This window comes from Pseudophryne corroboree, chromosome 12 (assembly GCF_028390025.1).
Source record: "Pseudophryne corroboree isolate aPseCor3 chromosome 12, aPseCor3.hap2, whole genome shotgun sequence".
In the NCBI taxonomy this organism is placed as follows: Eukaryota; Metazoa; Chordata; class Amphibia; order Anura; family Myobatrachidae; genus Pseudophryne; species Pseudophryne corroboree.
This window is the reverse complement of record NC_086455.1, coordinates 11,889,848-11,914,124: the sequence shown is the minus strand read 5'-3', so window position 1 is coordinate 11,914,124 and position 24,277 is coordinate 11,889,848. Positions and strand designations below refer to the sequence as shown.

Here is a 24,277-nt window from a genome sequence, read left to right as displayed (position 1 = left end):
ATTATATGACAGCAAGTCAGAATAAAGCACCCACCTCCTGCTTGCCCCTCATAGCGCAGTTGTCCATATCTTGAGTCTTCCATGTTATATACTGAAAGAAAGAGATCAAGTTGTAGGTCCAGGCCAGGGTCAGACCACATCAACCACTCCAGGCCACTACATGGGCAGTGACGTGACCTTACCCTGTCCGGTGAAATCATGTCTTTGGCTCTCCTCAGATCAATGGCATATACGTGGTCTCTGAAACACAAAGGGGGTCTCTGTAAGCAAGTGTCTGCAGGGGGGTCAGCATCTGCAATGTCGCTACAGCATCACAGGCAGCAGCCGCTATTTTGTGCTCCCTCACAATCTCAACCAAGTCAAAGTTGTCCTATTCTTCTTCCTATAACTTAATTTCTTTTTTTTCCTGTAAAAAGATCTATTTGAGGCATGCACATGAAGATTACAGTTTATTTAAAGCCTTTCCACGGCATATCCATTATTATCTCCTCAGGCGGAACCAGGTGAGGAAATCTGCATTGTAATTATACACGTTTTCCTCCGCAACGACAAATGATAAATCATCCGGTGCTATAGTTGGCTGAGAATGAATCTCATGTGTCAGTAAAATAAATGACTGCATATAAGCCACCGTGTACACGGAGATGTGGATACGGCCATTGTAAATCACATGACTTTACATTATAGCGGTAAAGGCTATCAGTGATTGGCAGAGCTACAGGTTTGATTTGTCTTGACAAATTCCACTTTTCCAAAGTAATTAAATAGGAAAGATACTCTGCGAAAAATAAACCTTACTGATTCTTAATGTAATTTTCATTTTTTTATAAGGGAATTGTGCACCGTGACCTAGAAATCTCACAAACCCACCAATGACTATTCCCCTGGCTGTCATTCCAGCACTCACCTTGCAGCAACAAACAAAGTTTGGTTGAGCCGGATCATCTTTTGGAAGTCCAGACCAAGGTGTGCGGAGTCGTCGTCGGTCAGTCCCCGGAACCATGGATAGGATTTAGTGCCTACAGGAGAGAAGCAAAGGTGGTCAGCAGATAAATGGTTCCTGCAGGGGCGTTGCGACCCGATGTGGTTGCAATATACATTTTCCAGAGCCAGATGGGCTAATTACGTCAAGGAGCCTTTTAAAAGGATTTTATGCTTATTGTTACTTTCTCTAAAGAAATGCTTCAATAAAGAAAGAAATGTTTAAAAAAAAAAAAAAAAGGATCTAAGAGCTTGTTCATCATTTTAAAGGGACCACAGATCTAATGTTAGGAGTCGGACCTTCAAGAAATGTGGCTTACAGAAAATGTTACCCAAGGTCCATCAGCTACACATAGTGCAGGCAGCCATTTTGCGTGAGATTGCAGCTTACTTGTCTACTGCTCTGGAAAGTCTAGGAGACTCCCATATTGCAAGGAGTTATTCCCGACTCCCAGGAGACTAGGCCGTACTCCTGGGCCCTGCTGGCTCCTCTTGTGAAAGGTGCTGTGATTACCCATTTCACTGCAATAAGCCATGAATTGTGGCCTTGCACTGCCCTGCGCACTTGCACCTAGGCCAGAGGTACTCAAACGCAGTCCTCAAGGTACCCCAAGGTCCAAGTTTTAAGTTTATCCATGCTTGGCCACAGGTGACTTAATTAGTACCTCAGTAAATTTTGATTTAAACGTCTGTGCTGAGCCATGTATATATCTAAAACCTGGACCGTTGGGATGCCTTGAGGACCACATTTGAGAACCTCTTTCCTAGGCAGTAAGGCAAGTTCCCAGTGAATTGAGAGGCTGTCCTTTGGTTGAACAAACAAAATGTCTGCATCACTGAGTATAGGCGACGGACCCAATTAAATGGTCAAATACGGTCAGCTTTCAGGAGAAAACATGGGTGGTACCCTAAATTACATTACTTAATCTGGACGTTACTTGATACTGTAACTGCCGGTTGGATTGAAGTATGAAAAAAACAATTGTACAACATACAAAAAGAAAACCCCAACTAACTGATGTAATAATACATAAACCATTAGGCCATAGGCCGCATCTCAGTTATCTGGTCTACAACAGGAATTCTCTTTGTCTGCTATTAAAAACAAGTATTCTCATGGCGAAGAGAGGTTCTGATCTAGAAGTTGAAGCCAGATAAAAAAGGGTCTATGACGAAATGGAAACCGAGACGAGATCTGAGGTACTTACTTGCTGCATCAACACTTCTAAGAGGGCTCAGATCTTTTGGGAACACTAGTGCGACGGAGAGTAGACATCTGACCAGGAGAAGAACCACAGCAAAGTGCACGTGGGACATTCTCGTCTCCTTCACAGGGTAACAGAAACCAGAGGCTGGGACACAGGCTTTAGGGGACGTTCATTCTGATCCTGGAGGCTCTGCAATGACAACACAAACCCACAATTAAGAACAAGTACGGTTGAGGCATAAAACATGAGGAGCGGCTGATGATAACTGATGGAAGTCAAAGCTATTGCTTTACCAACTTTGTCCAGCAGGTGGAGATGTAGAGCTCTTCCCTTTTATTAGGCACTGTGGCTTAGGCTCTATTTTAGGGCAGGACATTTACACGCTGGACAAGATTTATGTGTATTGTGCGTTTATATATTGTGTGTATAATTGAAGTATGCCATGCATACAGTATATGGTGAATGCACTATAGCAATTATTTTCCCCTAATTCTTCCCCTTTATAAAACCCCTATATCTGCCTCCGGCCTGCAGTGTTAATTGTATGTGGTGACTATAAGGATGAGAGTTGTAGTTTACCTAGCTCTATACTGCTGGTTTGTGTTTTCAGCCCAAGATACCATCTAGAACAAGCCCTCAGCTATCTTAGTCCTGGCAGAATTCATATATCACAGTATCATTTATCTCCAAATGAAAACCTTGTGTCTGTTTTAATTTCACACAGCATAATTTTGTCTCCATAGACCTCTAATGCGATGGACCTCTTGAACCCGATTGCTGGGAAACGCAAAGCTTGATTAATAGGAATGTTGATCCGATCTGATGTATAATGTCTAGCAGACCTGCTACATGTAAAGTGTATTTATTACTGCCACAGCCAGAGCATATCATCTGATACCCCTCCGCCTCCCCTGTTTTCCTAGCCCACTTGACTGGCCGGCTCTCTGGTGCATCATTCAGTATTGTACAGTAGGCATCCATCGTCCAGTCTGACAACCTGCATTATTTCATTCCCAGGCCTAAGAGAACCGGCCCCAGTATTTGTAAATCGCTATAACACTTAATTACGCATGCATTTATTTTTTTTGACGGTGTTTCAGTGGGTCTGTAGCGGAGAACATACAAGGGAATGTGGAGGGGGGGGGGGGGGGAAGGTTCCTATAATAAATTATATGCAGCAACTGTGTTCACATATTGTAAAAAAAAAGTGAGAGTGAAACTTCAGGAATTTGTGATGTTATAGTAAAGAATAATGGGGGTCATTCCAACCCGATCGCTCTCTGCAGTTTATCGCAGCGCAGCGATCAGGTTGGAACTGCACCGGCGCATGCCAGCCGTCGTTGCCTAGCGATCGCCTCTGAGCCAGAGGCGGTTGCTGGGCGGGAGTAACTCCTGAGATGCAAAAGCATCGCCGCTGTGCGATGCTTTTGCATTTCTGCCCTGTGCTGGGTGTCCCCCCGCATGTCTGAGTGCCTGATCGTAGCTGTGCTAAATTTAGCACAGCTACGATCAACTCGGAATGACCCCCAATGTGTGCTGTTTCTACTCTACGGCTGTCAGAATTTCAATGAAACCGCAGTGGTTGCTCAGTGCACGCTGCCATATCCCTGCAAAATGAAACCCTACATCCTAGTTCAATGGTGCAAAAAGAAGGTCATAGACTGTTTTGATAACAGCTAAAGATACTACAGCAAAGTTTTTTTTTTGTAATCTGTTTAATTTCCACTATTATTATTATTATTTATTATTATGGTTTATTTATTTATATGGCGCCAGAAGGGTTCTGCAGAGCCTAACAAAGGGCCTAGTGCGGACTGGAATGCTGCAGCGGCAGCGTTCGCAGTCTGAATACTGGTGCACGCGGGGCAGCTGCACTGCACTTGTTCACACAGTGAGATGCGACGGCATCTCACTTGTGCGATCGCCTCAGGCGGTCGCAGGGCAGAAGGGGGCGTGTTGGCATCGGCGTTGAGGGGGGGGGGGGTGCAGTCCGGACAATTCAGGCGTGTCCGGACCGTTTGTGGGGCGGGCTGCAGTGGCCGCGTGACATCACACAAACATGGCAGGTAGCCGCCTGCCTTCGCAGCTAGGCTGCGTAGGAAGGGGGCTACTCGGCAGGTGTGAAAGCATCGTCGCTGTCACTATACCAACAGCGGCATCCCGTCTGCTGGAATCCGGGCAGCGAGTCCCCTTGCGGCTCGCCGCGCTCCACACAGGTTCTATTCTCACTCTGTTAGTGGCGTGGACCCACCAACCAAGTGGGAATACCGGGCGGGTGTCGGGATTCGGTCTGTCGGTAAAATGCCGGCTGTCGGGATTCCAGCGTCGGTCTCCTGTACGCCAGGATCTCGACAGCCGGTATACTGACTGCATCCCGATATGGCAGAGCGATGTTCTGCAGATGTCTAGAGGGGTGAGTAATGTGATAATCTGCAGCAGAGTATTATACACTGTAAGCAGGTTGGCGACTGGCGTCAGATCTTGCAATGACAATATATCTACTTGTACAGCACACAACAAATACATAGTACAGAGCTATATGAGCCGCCAGACACGATATGATAAGTCGCTGTCAGTCGGTGGGCTCTGATTGAGTAGTAATGATTGAAATGATCGCCTGAAAACTGCTGCATGTACATCAGCAGATCTCGCAGTGTAAGTGTCATTTTTTGGTTTTGGTTGTCGGTGATCACACCGAAGGCCACTTACACCCCTCGCAGGCAGCGTTATTGGTGGCAGGAGTTGGCGGATGTGCTGAGAGAGAAGTGCGGCCGCAGTTCCTGCCTATAATGTCTTCCCGGCGTGAGCAGCCCAGCACGTGGATCATGCTAGAGGCAGCAAGTAATAAGTGAGTGCAGGACTGAAGAAAATAGCTCCCAATTATTTCCAACCAGATGGAAGTAAACTGCAAGGCAAATGTACCTTAAAAGCACGCCAGGCAGATGAGCCCCCTCCCCTCCCAGGGATACTAATTTCAAGCCATTTCCAAGGCCCAAATTGAAGCAAAATTACCCTCCCGAATTTGCAGGAGATGGGAGAGAGTGGCGCCTCGTGCCTCGGAGAGAGGATTTAGCGACTGTAATTAATTGGATGAACTCTACGTGGTGCGAGACCTAGACGGCTCTTCGTATGTTTGTATGCAGCCTATAGATCATTGCAGACTAGACACCCGGTCGTTAGTATAACCGCTCCTTATTGACGGTTCCAACGCTATTACCTTATTCTTTATCCCCAGCCGCTGAGAGATTAGATGCCGGCTGTGTGCTGATGAAAAAAGCTGAAACTCACTTGGAAAAAAAAAATAGAGAGATAGCAATTTGGGGAATTGGAGAATAAAATAAATAAAGGTTTCGCTAACGCAATACCTCACTGTCGATCACTGCTCCGTGTCGCGGGGTGCACAGCGAAGTCGTGGGGGAAACGCGGGGATGTGAAACTTATTTTGGTAGCATTGTCATGTTTCCGCCCTGGCTGTCCGGAGCTGCGGAGGTGCGCGGTTTCCTACAAATAAACCATCGCAGTAACGTCAATGGTTTTATTGAATTTAAACAAAGGTACTCCCCACGCCGAGGGCCGATGCTGTTTAAACAATCAAGTTTAAATGCTCAATGAAATCCAATTTGATTTTTGGGGGCGGCCGTCAGGGGTCTCGGCTTCTTTGACCTCTGTTCAAACCTCTTCCGGGGCCTATTTATCAACGGTCGCGAAAACTGACCAGCCTATCCGTTCACTAAGAACATGCAAACACAATTGTCAATTTCTACAACCTTGTGGTTGACTAAGGCTCTGTCCCAGGGACCTTTTTGAGGTGAATTTCATTTTAACCTAATAAGGCCACTGACTCGTCACTCTCCACAGATGCCACTAAACCTAAGCTGCTAAACCCGTCTCTAGATTTGTGGCCGGCCTGTGTAAGTAAAGCACGGTGTGATATTGGTGTGTGCGCTACGGCGGAAGCCCCCTGTGTGTCGGCGTGACTCGGATGGCTAATGCACATAAATAAACACACGGCAGCTGCCGTGTGGGGTCCGGTTACACTGTGTCAATGTCACATTAGTGGCATGAGGCACACGTTAGGGGAAAACGCTTGTGCTGGTCCGGGGTGTTACACCGCTCGTGGAAGGATTCGCCGCTCTTAGTCTGCCTTCACTACGATTATTTAATGCATTTACCAGCTTATACATCTTTTCCCGTCCAAATCAACTTAGAAATTGATTCCATTAATTAATGAAGGCAGTAAAATGTGGTTTGCTTTTCAAGGATCAGGATATTCTGGGTCTATACTGGAACTGGGACCTGGGACGACCGGCGTGAGATACGCTTTACGACTAAAGCCCTCCATGGTGTGTCGACACGTTCTCTGACAGTGAAGGGCTTACACGTCAGCTGGTCCCCGCTAGCCGGGGTTGACGTGACAGCGGACATGACAGGAAGTGGCAGGATGTTTAGGGGCCGTGTGTGTGTGCCACCCAGGGGCAGAAGGCGGGCCCGTGTGGATTCCGACACCCAACACACACTTCCTAGTCTCCACACGCAATCGAGTTGACGGGGAAAGTCCTGCAGAGCGTCTCGCTCGAATAAACTCTCCATTACGTTACAAAGCCACGGCATTTTCTGCCTGGCTGGCTCATAGGATTTCATTACCTGAGCATGGTGTCTCTGGGTGCGTGTCGCATATAATTCTCTTTCCTGCGCTGCTTGTCACAGACATTTTATACTCTTTGGCGCTCAAGCGACACAGAGAGAGGGAGTGAAGACAGAGCAACACTGTGACAAAGAACCACTTGCAAATGCAAGTTCCCGGCAGCTCCTGAGATCGGCGGCCAAATGATAGCCTGTCACTGTATAAAACACTGGTGAGGGGGACTCTGGGTAATGACATGCAAATGAACACTGATGCAATCAAACAATGTATTAGAGTTGGCTGCGAGCAAAGTTGATAATCAGCTGGAGCTGCCGAAATAGGAATATGATCAAGCTGGAATCATCTAAAAAAAATAAACATAAACTATCTATCTATCTATCTATCTATCTATCTATCTATCTATCTATCTATCTATCTATCTATCTATTTATATCCATATCTCTCTGTGTATATATCTATAGCTATATATGTATACTGGGTGCAATGGGGGCACTCTCATACACATGTTATTAGAACACTATCGCCATAGAGAAGACGTACTGTCAATACCCAGAATCCTTTGCTGCAGAGGTGGCATGGCCAAGACTGTACAGCAATATAGTGTGACTATTTCATGCTGTGTTATTTTTTAGGGATACCTGAACGAAACACAAGACGATTAATAAAATTTACCACCTTTTCTCAGATTAATTGTTTTGATGGATTTACAAGGGACAAAAACTGAACAAACTTGAAGCAAGTTGTGTTCGGCCACAGCCACGTTCAGGCCAGGCTTCACTTGCTGGACTTAGAATACACCTCACTGCTCAGTAGGGTTTAAAAAGAAAAATATGTAAAATGTGATGAGCGAAAGTGTAAATTCCCAAACCACAAACTCAATTTGGGCGTCCACTGGCGACTGAATCGGTTATTACTCATTAACCGTAGTTATAAAGGGTTATATTTTATTGACGCAAGTTACTCATATGCCCATGTGATTAGCGGTTGTCTCAGTCTGTTGATGCCAATCCTTATATCCGGTGCAGTGCCAAGTACAGCTCACTAATTGTTGTCATATTTTCCCACTAATTATATAATCCAATTACATCAACAGTCTGAATTACATAAAAATAAAACACAAAAAGGCATTTAAAACAGTTACTGGTTTCCTATGGCAAAAACCTATGGCACAAAACCCGTAAGTGTGGCAGCCACACAGGGTAGAGCAATGTTGCTATGTAATCAGCCATTTTGCCTTGCTGTCAGCCATTTTGTAGGCTGAACCGATCTGTATTATACCGTAAAGCAACCTATCAATACACAATGAGAGTTGTCCGTAGTAATAGTCAGACTCAGTGCTGTCTTCTAGTACCTTGTTACAATGCTGACTGCTACCCATATACTAACATATGCCACAATATATATTCTGGGTGATAGGTTTATTTTGCATTGAATTGCGAAGGGTTAATGAGCTATGCCGTTTTACCGTCGTAATGACTTTGAGTGCTGTATACATTTATATTTGTTACACGACCCCAGCCTCTTAAGTCGTTGTGTCAAAATATTTGTCAGCAAAACTTTCAGAATGTGGCTTCTTGTCAACATGCTTAAGGCGTTATGTACTGTAGCTTGGGATACAGCCAAGTGGTCTTGGCATTTCTACGTGTACTCCATCTTTACATTTCTTTCCCAAGCTTGTTTATTGGGACTCTGGGAACGTCCAAAACTCTGAAGGCGACTGTTCCCACAGTTCATCTCCCCGAGGTCGGGTGCAAGGGGCCAGCGAAGCGATTGGTTCGGCTGCCGTACAGACGGGACCGCTTCAAGTTCTCACGCCCCTGGTCTGCACAGGTCGTCCTGATTCCTACACACGTTTCATCTTATGCCCAACTTATCTTTCTGTGTTTTAAGCATCTAAAAGGAGCCTAGGCCATACAGCAATAAGTGACGGGGGGGGGGGGTTAATCTGTGTTTATGTGGGCGATCAATCCACCCCCGCCTCAGAAATAAATGAGAGGTTTCGTCATTTCCTCACATTATGTCAAAGACCTTTCTGTCAACTTGAAATGTTGTAGTGATAGAGGCGGCCATTTTGTCACCCGACACAATACTCATGACAAGGCAGCCTATAAATTCACTATGAGTTAGTCGCTGAGGCAGAATAGATAATGATATATTATCGATGTACAACGCTACAGTGAATAGTGCCGCTATGGATAATTGCTGTAGATTCTTCTTTCTGTTTGTGGCGAGCCTTTTGTTCCCATCAGCCATTTTCCCACTGCCTCATGAATCCTGGTTCTCTTCTTATGCTCCCTGCCTCCTCCACATCTCTATCTCCACTTAGTATGGATAAAAACAAGACAAGTTTGCTAATTATATCCGCAATTTACTTCAGATGGTGGCAGCGCAGTACCCGACGTCAGAGCTCAGGATATGTAACGTCTCCTCGAATGATAATCCCACTCATTTTCAATTTATAGGGCAGTTAGATTTTCTTTTATTGGGTTTTCTTGCCTAAGACAATTGCATAGCGGTTAATTAGCCCCTCAGGCAGACTCTGTATTGATGGTCCTTATATGTCTCTCTCCCTCTAATTGGTCAGGCCACCGCCGCGAGGGGAAATAATCTCCTGTCAGGTTAGAGACATGGTGGCCAAATCGATTTTGGATTATCCATTAAATTAGCATGGATGACAATCTTGAGATCTGCAACACAATTACACAACGTGGCGATGGTCGTTTTTGCGTCTCCCAACACCTTGCGCTTAATTTGACCCCCTTATGAAACGGAAGGACAAAAACCAGATGGAATATTTCAAGGAAATTAAGGTTCCACAGACTAATATAACCCAAATCTGACAGACGTTCTTAAAGAAATGCTGGTTTTCAAAAATGAAAGTTCTTTTTTTGCAATCTATTTAAGTCCCCCCGGCCAGTGCTAGTTTTCAGCGTGTCTCTCTAGCGGAGTTCTTCCCTATGCACAGTCCTGATGAAGCACTCCTCTTCTCCAGCATTAAGAAGAGTTTAAATCTAAAACCTCATTACAGACAGAAAGAGGGGCTGCTAGCTGCGGTGCACGCACACTTAACACTAATGACGCCGCTGAGAATTGCGCGGATGGTACAGGACGTCTTCGCCCACTTTCTCTTAGCTGGTTAAAATAATAAGCCGTCTCCTGGCGCTCTGCGAACATGCTGCTGACAGGCTGCGAAAACAAAACAACTGGAATCTCATTATCCGGCGTAATTCCTCTTTCATTAATGGAATATTTGATGGAAGGTCATTGCGAGACAATTTAATTTTTACTTATGAGGTTTGCACGGAAAGCCTATAAATACACCTCCGGTGCCGAGCGACACTGGCGGCTGCATCACGTGGGACTGGGCCGCCTGGCTCGGCCTTTCTGGTCATCACTTAAAAAGAACTTGCTATGCCCTTAATGCATAAACTTATAGATCGGTATAATCCCCTTGTATACTGCACCGCACTGAATGCAGAGCCCATTGACTTGTAAAAACAAACCCTTGATAAAAATAGAATGCTAATCCTCCCCTCCTTTCTCCCCCTGCCCGCGCTCCTAATGCTTCCTTATATCTCTCTCCCTGTGCTAAGAGAGGCTTCTGCTGTAGATGTGCTTCTGCTTTCATGCCCATCTGAGACGTTTAAGCCCCCAGGTGTGACCCCCTGCGCAGCAAGCAGGCACCACGCTGGTGTAGAGACTGGCAGTCTGCTGCGCGACCATAGAACATAGCCAGCTGTCAGTGGGGGGCATCAGCTTTCCATCTGCAGACTCGTTAACCCCTGTGTTGCCTCCAAAACCAGAATATGCACTAGGCAGGGACGTACGGACCATGCAGGAGCGCACGTGCAACGTCTGGGTACCGCGTGCAGCGTAGACAACCCTTTATGTCCAATACAATCTCTGTTTCTGCTTCATTCTATTTGCCCGCTACTAGGAATACTAATGGAGGAGGGCCGAAGAGGAATGAGAGTGGGTAACGTGCCAGCTCTGTGTACAAGACGGGCACTTCCCTGTTCTGCCATGGCACGCAGAAAATGCCAGGCTTCATTTCTGTAAATCAACATCGTCAGCCCATTAATAGCTCCCGGACGCCCATGGAAAAGCTAAAAATATCAGAGTACAGTCCCCACCCAAAAAATACAGAAGAATATTAAGCGAGTGATAGAAGAATATCATACAAATGACACAATTAGTATAGAATAAATCGTCGCTCAGGCATTCATCTCCCTTTCTTTAATCTCATAGAACTTATAACAAAAATGATCATAGTTGTAAATGAATGAGATGAAGGAGATGGAAGATTTTGGGGGAGCAAAGTTTGTTATTATGGGGTTGCAGCTATCAAACAGGCCAAGTGTGTATTGCTACAGCGCCCCCTCCAGGCTGGAAATATCCCCTTCACGCACAGTGCACACATATCCCAGTAACCCTATACAATCTTTTTCTACATGACAGTGTCACTTACCTTTCTCTACATAATGGGATTTGATATTGCACAGTACAACTTCCCATATTCTACATAATGTGTTATTTGATAATGCACAGTGACACTTTCCTTGATCTACAAACAGAGCTGACAGTGCACAGTGCTACTTCCCTTGCTCTACACACTGAGGTGTGTCAAGACACAGTTAAACTTTTCCTCTACATACTAAGTAATGTGACAATACACAGTATCACTTCCCTTGCTGTACATAATGGGTTATGTGACATTACACAGTGCCGCTTCTCGTGTTCTACAGACCAGGATATGTGACAATGCGCTGTACCACTTCCGTTGTTCTACACAATGAGTAATGTGACAATACACAGTATCACTTCTCTTGTTCTACATATTGGGATATGTGACAATGAACAGTGTCATTTACCTTATTCTACATACTGAGTTATGTGGCAATGCACTGTGCCTCTTCCTTTATTCTACATACTGGGATGTGTGCCAGTGCACAGTTCCACTTCCCTTGCTCTACATAGTGCATTATGTGAAAATACACAGTACCACTTCCACTGTTCTGCATACTGACTTATGTTGCAATATACAATATCACTTCCCTTGCTCTACATACTGGGTTATATCTATGACGGTACACAGTATCACTTACCTTATTCCACAGGTGTGGAGCATAGTGTCGACAGTAACTAGGTCGACACGGTCATTAGGTCGACGTGAACAAGATCGACATGCATTTTTTAAATTTTTTTGTGTAGTTTTCTTCTAACATGACCGGAAACCCCAATTAGTGTTTCGCTCGCCATGCTTGGGGCAAGGTAGTCCACGTGGACCGTAAAGTATGAGAAAGTGCAAAAACATGAAAATAAATGTGAAAAACCCATGTCGACCTTTTTTTTACATGTCGACCTTGTCCAAAGTCGATTTATAGACCATGTCAACCAATAGTGCCATTTCTCTTGTTCTACATTTTGGGATATGTGAGAATACAATTTCCATTTTCCTACATACTGGAATGTGTTATACTACACAGTACCACTTCCGTTCACTGGTCCCAATATATAGATATTGGGATCAGTGAGAATACACTGTACCACTTCCCCTGTTTTATATAATTGGTATACATGATAATACACAGTACAACTTCCTGTGTTGCACATACAGGGATATGTGAGAATACATAGCACCACTTCCCGCGTTGTACATACTAGGATGTGTAAGAATACATTATACCACTTCCCATGTTTTATATAACTGGTATACATGAGAATACACAGTACAACTTCCTGTGTTGCACATGCTGGGATATGTGAGAATACACAGTACCACTCCCCGTCTTGTACATACCGGGATATGTACCACAGTACCACTTCCTGTGTTGTACATACCGGGATATGTACCACAGTACCACTTCCCGTAGTTGTACATATTGGAATATGTGAGAATACAGAGTACCACTCCCTGTCTTGTACATACCGGGATATGTACCACAGTACCACTTCCCATAGTTGTACATATAGGGATATGTGAGAATACACAGTGTGGCTCTGCCCATTGAGTTTACAATCTAGTTACTGCCTGCATGAATCATTCCAAATAGGAGTTTGTTGTTCCTGCTGGGTGCTGTATGCTGCCAGGACCCCCAGTAATAACACAGGCTGCATTATCTGTATGGATGCTCAGACCTTACTGAGGGGACTCTGCTCCTGGTATGACTAATACCCCTTTTTCACTAGCTCCTTAAAACACGGGTAAATGCGCGGGGGCGCGCATTTACCCGTGTTTTTCCCTAGTGGAAACGGGTCCCCCGGCAAATTCCCGGATCAAGGGATCCGGGAATCCTACCCTGGTAGCTAGCCGGGTTGAACACGTGTTCAACCCGGCTAGCTGTCTAGTGTGAACGGGAGCCGTGTCGAGGCGACACGGCTCCCGTTCACAGTGCATAGGGAGGGCGGCACTGGGAGATCATGTGATCTCCCAGCGCCGCCCCTGCCGGCATCACTAGCGCGTCACCAACCCGGCAATTGCCGGGTTGGTGAGCGCTGTCTGCAGGGGGCTTTAGCACGGGTCGCAGCCGTGTCAGGCGACACGGCTGTGACCTGTGCTACGCTAGTGGAAAAGGGGTATTACAGTCAGATTACAGCCATCACAAGTACTAGGATTTGTAAGTAATTGCTTCCAGGCACGCAAGGGTTATTTATGGCTGATGAGAATCTGCAGATAGGCTCAGGCTGCAGAGTACACATGACATTAATCTATTAATTTACAGATAGATCCTCAGGGAATAAGAGATTAGTCATAGGGCTAATGCCGCTTAATAGGAGCAGGGGATGACAAGGTAGGAGAGTGGCCCGGGGCTGTGGAAGAACAGGACTGATGAAGGGCAAAGCTTATCTGTGGAATTGCCTAATGCTCTGGGCCGCAGTCATTGTAAAGAGATATTATGCAGGTAGAGAGCTGCCATCTCCCTGAATGTGACATACCACGGCCAAATGAGGAGACGTAATGGACCGTATGTCTATTGATTAGGCTCAGCTGTCACTCAGGCACTGGACGGCTGTCCAATGGCTCTATGCAGATACAATAGGAATGCTGGCAGCGGAATACAGAATGCCATTAGTGGCCTTTGTATCCGGGTGTCACCTTGTGCAGACTCCCACTGTGTCTGTGCTCCAGTCACTTCTGATACAGGATGGAATTGATGCTGTGTGATTATAGATCGCGAGGAACGGTTTACTGTTACTGTGATAGCCAAATGTCACTGACTTGTCCTGGAGGCATCTAACCTATGTATTCTCCCACTGACCTGTACTAGTAGCAAGTAACCTATGTATTCTCCCACTGACCTGTACTAGCAGCAAGTAACCTATGTATTCTCCCACTGACCTGTACTAGCAGCAAGTAACCTATGTATTCTCCCACTGACCTGTACTAGCAGCAAGTAACCTATGTATTCTCCCACTGACCTGTCCTAGCAGCAAGTAACCTATGTATTCTCCCACTGACCTGTCCTAGCAGCAAGTAACCTATGTATTCTCCCACTGACCTGTACTAGCAGCGAGTAACCTATGTATTCTCCCACTGACCTGTACTAGCAGCGAGTAACCTATATATTCTCCCACTGACCTGTACTAGCAGCAAGTAACCTATGTATTCTCCCACTGACCTGTACTAGCAGCGAGTAACCTATGTATTCTCCCACTGACCTGTACTAGCAGCAAGTAACCTATGTATTCTCCCACTGACCTGTACTAGCAGCGAGTAACCTATGGATTCTCCCACTGACCTGTACTAGCAGCGAGAAACCTATGTATTCTCCCACTGACCTGTACTAGCAGCGAGTAACCTATGTATTCTCCCACTGACCTGTACTAGCAGCAAGTAACCTATGTATTCTCCCACTGACCTGTACTAGCAGCAAGTAACCTATGTATTCTCCCACTGACCTGTACTAGCAGCGAGTAACCTATGTATTCTCCCACTGACCTGTACTAGCAGCATGTAACCTATGTATTCTCCCACTAACCTGTACTAGCAGCAAGTAACCTATGTATTCTCCCACTGACCTGTACTAGCAGCGAGTAACCTATGTATTCTCCCACTGACCTGTACTAGCAGCGAGTAACCTATGTATTCTCCCACTGACCTGTACTAGCAGCGAGTAACCTATGTATTCTCCCACTGACCTGTACTAGCAGCAAGTAACCTATGTATTCTCCCACTAACCCGTACTGCTATGTATTCTCCCACTGACCTGTACTAGCAGCAAGTAACCTATGTATTCTCCCACTGACCCGTACTAGCAGCGAGTAACCTATGTATTCTCCCACTGACCTGTACTAGCAGCGAGTAACCTATGTATTCTCCCACTGACCTGTACTAGCAGCAAGTAACCTATGTATTCTCCCACTGACCCGTACTGCTATGTATTCTCCCACTGACCTGTACTAGCAGCAAGTAACCTATGTATTCTCCCACTGACCTGTACTAGCAGCAAGTAACCTATGTATTCTCCCACTGACCTGTACTAGCAGCAAGTAACCTATGTATTCTCCCACTGACCTGTACTAGCAGCAAGTAACCTATGTATTCTCCAACTGACCTGTACTAGCAGCAAGTAACCTATGTATTCTCCCACTGACCTGTACTAGCAGCATGTAACCTATGTATTCTCCCACTGACCTGTACTAGCAGCAAGTAACCTATGTATTCTCCCACTGACCTGTACTAGCAGCAAGTAACCTATGTATTCTCCCACTAACACGTACTGCTATATAACTATTCTCCCACTGACCTGTACTAGCAGCAAGTAACCTATGTATTCTCCCACTGACCCGTACTAGCAGCAAGTAACCTATGTATTCTCCCACTAACACGTACTGCTATATAACTATTCTCCCACTGACCTGTACTAGCAGCAAGTAACCTATGTATTCTCCCACTGACCTGTACTAGCAGCAAGTAACCTATGTATTCTCCCACTGACCTGTACTAGCAGCAAGTAACCTATGTATTCTCCCACTGACCTGTACTAGCAGCAAGTAACCTATGTATTCTCCCACTGACCTGTACTAGCAGCAAGTAACCTATGTATTCTCCCACTGACCTGTACTAGCAGCAAGTAACCTATGTATTCTCCCACTGACCTGTACTAGCAGTAAGTAACCTATGTATTCTCCCACTGACCTGTACTAGCAGCAAGTAACCTAGGTATTCTCCCACTGACCTGTACTAGCAGCAAGTAACCTATGTATTCTCCCACTAACACGTACTGCTATATAACTATTCTCCCACTGACCTGTACTAGCAGCAAGTAACCTATGTATTCTCCCACTGACCCGTACTAGCAGCAAGTAACCTATGATGTATTCTCCCACTAACACGTACTGCTATATAACTATTCTCCCACTGACCTGTCCTAGTAACAAGTAACCTATGTATTCTCCCACTGACCTGTACTAGTAGCAAGTAACCTATGTATTCTCCCACTGACCTGTACTAGTAGCAAGTAACCTATGTATTCTCCCACTGACCTGTACTAGCAGCAAGTAACCTATGTATTCTCCCACTGACCTGTACTAGCAGCAAGTAACCTATGTATTCTCCCACTGACCTGTACTAGCAGCAAGTAACCTATGTATTCTCCCACTGACCTGTACTAGCAGCTAGTAACCTATGTATTCTCCCACTGACCTGTACTAGCAGCAAGTAACCTATGTATTCTCCCACTGACCTGTACTAGCAGCAAGTAACCTATGTATTCTGCTTGTTGAACTTGGGGAGGCACCGGTCAGCATGCTGGTCGGCCTTGCCCAGCGATGGGCGGCCCCCAGCATGCGATCCAAAGGATTGCAAATTCTGCTAATTAGCAGAATTTGCAATCCTTACTAAATTAGGTCCATTATCTCCTTTCAAAATCTCTCTGGAGGGGGCAAAAATATGTATGGCTGCCAGACACACTGCTACGGAGACACAGAAGGTAATGCAATGGCACAGTGAGAGAGAAGGAGGTGGAGGATGTCACAGTGCAGACAGATCTCAGAGGTGATCCAAAGACTCACTGCTCACCACATTATGTGACTGTGGTTGCCATGGTAGTCCTTGACGTTCTGTAGACTTACAAATCATTAATTGCGGCATGAAGAAACAAACCATGTAGAAATAGTAATTACTAAGATTCTTATATATATTTTTTATCATTGGATAACTGCTTAAAAGTTTTAGTTTTCAATATTCTAAATAGTTTAATAGATACAGTCCAATAAGGCCGATAAATATGAAGAAATCCGCAGCGTGACAGAGACAGCATGAGCGATTTAGCTGTACAAGGGAACTTGCTCCAGGCGCTGTATATTATCTAAAGTCTACAACAGCTCCTAATAGGTCTAGCTTAAGGCTATTACTCACTAATACTCCCTATCCACCGGGGGAAATGATAGCCACCTGCGCAACCTCTCCACAGACACCCCCGCATCTCTCACCCCCCTCCCCGGGGGGAGAGGGACCACTCGTCGGCCAATTATAAAGTCAGCTCTGACATCCTCGGGGAGAGTTCTGCGAGATCTGGCAGCTATTTATTCTCTATCTGCCTCTGTGAGTGCCGGGAGACTGTTTTTCTGTAAAGAAAGCATTTTTTCCTCACTTTCTAAACAAAAAAATACTCATGGTAATCAGGTCACAATCTCGCAGCGTGATTACAGAATATGCGTATTTGCACCATGCTCCAGCTCGCCGCCCCCCTTGCGAATTGCCCTGGCTGTCTGCAGTAATTTATCACTGTTGCAGTGTCAGTGTCGTTTACCGTAATTCACGTAAAAGGTATATTTTTGGTACATTATATTTAAGCCTTCAATATTGCTTTTGTAACATGCAGTCACTTTCCATGTAAACACTCTAATTTCTTAGGTGTGTGTATGTACAAAAAGGTGTTTTAAGTCAGTGATAACATATTATATTTTATATACAGGTTTGAGAGGCGTACATTCTAAATATCAAATTAGCTGCATGTTGGTCAACCCTATAACTATTCTCATGCTCAAAATGGCTACAGGTTGGCCAACTCTAACACCGTCCTCATGCTGTGATTGGCTAAAGCCCTGTGATTGAATGTTCTCATGCTCTGATTGGCTAGAGGTTGGCCAATGCTATGACTGTTCTCATGCTTTGATTGGCCAATGGCTGGTCAACCCTGTGGTCTTTGTAATGCTCTGATTGGCTACAGGTTGGTCAACCCTATGACTGGCTGCAGGTTGGTCAACCCTAAGACAGTTCTCATGTTATAATTGGCTAAAGCCCTGTGAATGTTCTCAAGCTCTGATTGGCTACAGGTTGGTCAATGCTTTGACTGTTCTCATGCTTCGATTGGCCAAAGGTTGGTCAACCCTATGGTCGTTGTAATGCTCTGATTGGCTATAGGTTGGTCAGTCCTATGACTGGCTACAGGTTGATCAACGCTATGACCATTCTCATGTTCTTATTGACTAAAGGTTGATCTGCCCTATAATCGTTATATACTGATGATTGGCTACAGGTTGGTCATCCAATATGACTGTTCCAGTCCCCTGATTGGCTACACGTTGGTTAACCCTATAACTGTTCCAGTCCTCTGATTGGCTACAGGTCGGTTTAGCCCTGCAACAGTTCTAATGCTTTAATTACTAGATTAGCTAAAGGTCTATGTGCCTCGATGTAAACCACCTGCTCTCGCCAGCCATATGCTTTCTAAAGGTGGGTACACACTAGTAGATATATCTGCAGATCAATTGATCTGCAGATATATCTATGGACGGATCGGGCAGTGTGTTGAGCATACACACTGCTCGATCCGTCGGGGACTGACGTCATGAACTGGGCGGGCGTGTACACACGCCCGCCCAGTTCAGCTGTCAATCACCGCCGGCCGCCGCAGCATGTGTACGGGCGGTCGGCCGACCGCCCCGTACACATACAGCGACGCGCCAATATATCGGTAGATATATTAGCCGTCGGCTGTGCTGCGCGGCCGACGCGATACGTCTGTGAACGACGGTGTTCACAGACGTATCGGCCGTACACACTGGCCGACGGTCCCGCGATATATCGGCCGTTCAGGAGAACGGCCGATATATCGACCAGTGTGTACGGGCCTTTAGGTCTTGCAGCACTGGAGTCATGGAATTGACTCCAAGTTGGGTTTCCTCCGGGTGTGTGTGTGGGACCCTAGTGGGTGTCTATGTTCTACAGATTTTAAACTGCAAGCCGCAATGGGGCAATGGGCAGAGAGTGACCATGGGGTGATGAAACATACTCTGTACAGCGTAGTCTGTTGGTGCTGTATGCATAAGCAATAATACATTCAACTGGGATTCTGCGGCATCATGGTACAAAGCGAATAAATGTGGTCTGCAGATTGTTTCCTGATCACCGAAAACAGCAAAACAAAGGAGGGAGAAAAGAAAGTCTCTAAACGATACTCTCAGAGTCTAGACGCAAAGACGTGTGTTGATCAATCACAGCGCCGTGCACGGCATACAGAGAGGGCCAGGCCTTCAGTTATATTCTAGATAACTCATCGCTGCTGGAAGTTTAAAGGTCGCTTTGCTTGTAATGCAAGTCACAGAAGGGAGAGGGGACGGGCGTTGGGAGGTAGCTCCTGTGCTACGGTAGAACTTTTACTTTCAACAGTCACATGCAGAGGGAAGCTTCTCGTGGGACCTTGAAATCCACTCTAAGACAGCGCCATCCCACTCCGCGCAGATGCATTGTACATCTGATCTCGGAGGTCACATTGCAGCTCATCAGGAATCCTGGTGTGATGTTTCAGATTACACTTGGCTTCGTATATCTGGGACTTTGTAGGGGGTCCCCCGACCTGAAAGCTGAGGTCTTGTCACAGGCTGGGAGGCACACAGGTATAGGGGTCTGTGATTTTTCCCTACTAATTAAAAGCCCGTCACAATGATTCTATTAGGAGAGCGGTCACTACTCACACAGGAGCTGCCGGGTTACTGGAAGTCCTGCTGCTGAGAGCTGGGGGACGCCGGTCAGTCCATCCCGCAGTCTGCCGCAGCTGGGGTACGACTGGGAACACTTAAGGGCAAATTCCCCCCACGGCACTGTCAAAACATTGCCGGGAAATTAGGCGGATATTTCACAGAAGGGTTGTAGAAAATGCCGCTCGCCGCACCCCGGTGCCGTTCCGGCACAGCTAATGACTGCTGCGGTCGTGCATTTTAATACCAAGTCATATCCTGACCTCTAATAAGGGCCCGCCATATGCACCGGGCTCTCATTTGGAACATGAATTCATTACGCTAATTGATTCCTCGCATGTACTAATTAAGAGCACGGTATTAAAAATAAGAGATACCCTCCTGGTTTATTAGATCCTGCAACACAGACAGCAAGGAGCGAAACAATTAGAGGGATATTAGCAGGCCGCAACGTCTGTCCTGAGATCAGAGGCCGGGCTGCAGCGGTCAGACCACTAATAAGCCCTGTTATTGTCACTGTGCGCAGGATGAGCGGGCGATGGCGGGGAGTGGGGAGCTAGGCCAGGTGCGCACGTCAACACCGTCTATTTCTGGCAGGCTCTTCCCACTCATACACCTGTTACAAATTGGCTAATTTCAGTAATTATGCTCAGCTGCGCATTAATTCTATCATTTACTTGTTATAGTTCACAGGCCCAAGCCTGGCATCTGTGCCACCTTCAATCAGATCCGCCATCCCACCCTTCCCCACTAATTGGGGTAGATGAAGGGAGCCCGTGTTCCTATCTACGCGTGTTCCTCCCGGAGATGAATGGGAGAACTTTCACAATCACAGCAGCTCTGCGATCCAGAACTGAGTCACTGTAATACAGATGTAACAGGGGCACAGAGATTTCAGCACCGGAACCGAAGACACCGGCATCCGGTTCCGAGCGACCAAATGAAAACTGTTTACTGCACAAATGATCTAGTAGGAAAACAAAGACAGTACATTACAGTGCAAATGTTGTATATGATTGGCCGGATCTGTCTTTATGTGAAATTGTCCGTTTCTGGGTGGATCAGCCCCATGACCTACAACCAACTATAAGCCACTAAATAATTTAGATGTAGAACCCAACTGATATGAAACGCCATCCCTGCACAGTTTATCTGGAATGATAACATTTATACCATCTCTGTACTGGTGATTTAGGGGTCTATTCATGAAGCAGTGAAATGTGTTGAGAAGTTGCACATGGCAACCAACCAGCATTGAAGTAACATTTATAATTTGCACACTATAAAATTGTACGGAGCAGCTGATTGGTTGCCATGGGCAACTTCTCCACAGGCTCACTTCTCCACTCTTTTCACTGCTTCATGAATAGACCCCTATGAGTAGACACGGACGCCAGCTACTGTAGGCAATGTGGTCTGAATGCCAACTGCCCGAGGCATTGCTGTGCCAGTGCACTAGAGCTGAATGAAAACCATTACCGCGCAAACGATCTAGAACCAGATGAAAGTCGTTGCCGGGCTAATGGTCTAGAATAAAAGGATCGACGTATCACGCGGATGATGTACAACGAGATACCTGCGATGAACACATAATTGTTTCCTAACCGCTCGCCCTCCATACCTTGCCTGTGGTCGCAGTCTGTCGCCCTCCATAGCTTCATGGTGAAAAGTGACAGACTCTGGCAGAATCGAGTAGGTTCAGCTGAACGCTTCCTGCTAATGTGGATGCAGGCGATGGTGGTAAATCAGATCCTGTATTTAACGTCTGCCCCAACTTTGCAGCAACCACATGGTTGATTGTCACCGTGCTCATCCAGCACAGAACTGCTGGCAGTCCTTTTCCCTTGTACTTCTCTACCCTGTCTGCACAGATAACAGGAACCTGTATCCCAAGAGGGTAACATTTATCTCTTCCTGCTCAGCTGTGCAGCCACCACCCTGATCCTGAGAATCGCTTCTTCTGTATGTGTAAATAAATATATATATATATATATATATATAATAAGAATTTACTTACCGATAATTCTATTTCTCGGAGTCCGTAGTGGATGCTGGGGTTCCTGAAAGGACCATGGGGAATAGCGGCTCCGCAGGAGACAGGGCACAAAAAAGTAAAGCTTTTACCAGATCAGGTGGTGTGCACTGGCTCCTCCCCCTATGACCCTCCTCCAGACTCCAGTTAGGTACTGTGCCCGGACGAGCGTACACAATAAGGGAGGCAATTTGAATCCCGGGTAAGACTCATACCAGCCACACCAATCACACCGTACAACTTGTGATCTAAACCCAGTTAACAGTATGATAACAGAAAGAGCCTCTTAAAGATGGCTCCTTAACAATATAACCCGAATTTGTTAACAATAACTATGTACAGTATTGCAGATAATCCGCACTTGGGATGGGCGCCCAGCATCCACTACGGACTCCGAGAAATAGAATTATCGGTAAGTAAATTCTTATTTTCTCTATCGTCCTAAGTGGATGCTGGGGTTCCTGAAAGGACCATGGGGATTATACCAAAGCTCCCAAACGGGCGGGAGAGTGCGGATGACTCTGCAGCACCGAATGAGAGAATTCCAAGTCCTCTTTTGCCAGGGTATCAAATTTGTAGAATTTTACAAACGTGTTTTCCCCCGACCACGTAGCTGCTCGACAGAATTGTAATGCCGAGACCCCTCGGGCAGCCGCCCAAGATGAGCCCACCTTCCTTGTGGAATGGGCCTTAACAGATTTAGGCTGTGGCAGGCCTGCCACAGAATGAGCAAGTTGAATTGTGTTACAAATCCAACGAGCAATCGTCTGCTTAGAAGCAGGGGCACCCAACTTGTTGGGTGCATATAGTATCAACAGCGAGTCAGATTTTCTGACTTCAGCCGTCCTTGAAATGTATATTTTTAAGGCTCTGACAACGTCCAACAACTTGGAGTCCTCCAAGTCGCCAGTGGCCGCAGGCACCACAATAGGTTGGTTCAGGTGAAACGCTGATACCACCTTAGGGAGAAAATGCGGACGAGTCCTCAGTTCTGCCCTATCCGAATGGAAGATTAGATAAGGGCTTTTATAAGATAAAGCCGCCAATTCAGATACTCTCCTGGCGGAAGCCAGGGCCAGTAACATAGTCACTTTCCATGTGAGATATTTAAAACCCACCTTTTTCAATGGTTCAAACCAATGGGATTTGAGGAAATCTAAAACTACATTTAGATCCCACGGTGCCACCGGAGGCACCACAGGAGGCTGTATATGCAGTACTCCTTTAACAAAAGTCTGTACCTCAGGAACTGAGGCCAATTCTTTTTGGAAGAATATTGACAGGGCCGAAATTTGAACCTTAATAGATCTCAATTTGAGACCCATAGACAATCCTGATTGTAGGAAATGTAGGAAACGACCCAGTTGAAATTCCTCCGTCGGAACACTCCGATCCTCGCACCACGCGACATATTTTCGCCAAATGCGGTGATAATGTTTCGCGGTGACTTCCTTCCTTGCCTTAATCAAGGTAGGAATGACTTCTTCTGGAATGCCTTTCCCTTTTAGGATCTGGCGTTCAACCGCCATGCCGTCAAACGCAGCCGCGGTAAGTCTTGAAAGAGACAGGGACCCTGTTGTAGCAGGTCCCTTCTCAGAAGTAGAGGGCACGGGTCGTCCGTGACCAACTCTTGAAGTTCCGGGTACCAAGTCCTTCTTGGCCAATCCGGAGCCACTAGTATTGTTCTTACTCCTCCTCACCGTATAATCTTCAATACCTTTGGTATGAGAGGCAGAGGAGGAAACACATATACTGATTTGTACACCCAAGGTGTTACCAGTGCGTCCACAGCTATTGCCTGTGGATCTCTTGACCTGGCGCAATACTTGCCCAGTTTCTTGTTGAGGCGAGACGCCATCATGTCTACCATTGGTCTTTCCCAACAGTTTATTAGCATGTGGAAGACTTCTGGATGAAGACCCCCCTCTCCCGGGTGAATATCGTGTCTGCTGAGGAAGTCTGCTTCCCAGTTGTCCACGCCCGGGAAGAACACTGCTGACAGTGCTATTACGTGATTCTCCGCCCAGCGAAGAATCTTGGCAGCTTCTGCCATTGCACTCCTGCTTCTTGTGCCGCCCTGTCTGTTTACATGGGCGACCGCCGTGATGTTGTCCGACTGAATCAACACCGGTTTTCCTTGCAGGAGTGGTTCCGCCTGGCTTAGAGCATTTTAGATTGCTCTTAGTACCAGAATGTTTATGTGAAGAGACTTTTCCAGGTTCGTCCATACCCCCTGGAAGTTTCTTCCTTGTGTGACTGCTCCCCAACCTCTCAGGCTGGCGTCCGTGGTCACCAGGATCAAATCCTGTATGCCGAATCTGCGGCCCTCCAATAGATGAGCCTTTTGCAACCACCACAGAAGATATACCCTTGTCCTTGGCGACAGGGTTATTCGCAGGTGCATCTGAGGATGCGACCCTGACCATTTGTCCAACAGATCCCTTTGGAAAATTCTTGCATGGAATCTGCCGAATGGAATTGCTTCGT

At 46.2% G+C, this 24,277-nt stretch overlaps 1 protein-coding gene across 4 annotated transcripts in view; it reads right to left on the bottom strand.

Annotated features, from left to right (window-relative positions):
- The window catches only part of SEMA6C (semaphorin 6C), a 169,862-nt gene that overhangs the window by 47,142 nt on the left and 98,443 nt on the right, over positions 1-24,277 (bottom strand). For all 4 annotated transcript variants that reach the window (XM_063946990.1, XM_063946987.1, XM_063946989.1 and 1 more), the window contains 4 exons: positions 2,190-2,378; positions 908-1,019; positions 183-240; positions 35-91 (listed from right to left, as the gene is read on the bottom strand). In XM_063946990.1, coding sequence (XP_063803060.1) covers positions 35-91; positions 183-240; positions 908-1,019; positions 2,190-2,298 — 336 coding nt within the window. In that variant the 5' untranslated portion in view covers positions 2,299-2,378. The remainder of the gene's footprint in view (positions 1-34; positions 92-182; positions 241-907; positions 1,020-2,189; positions 2,379-24,277) is intronic.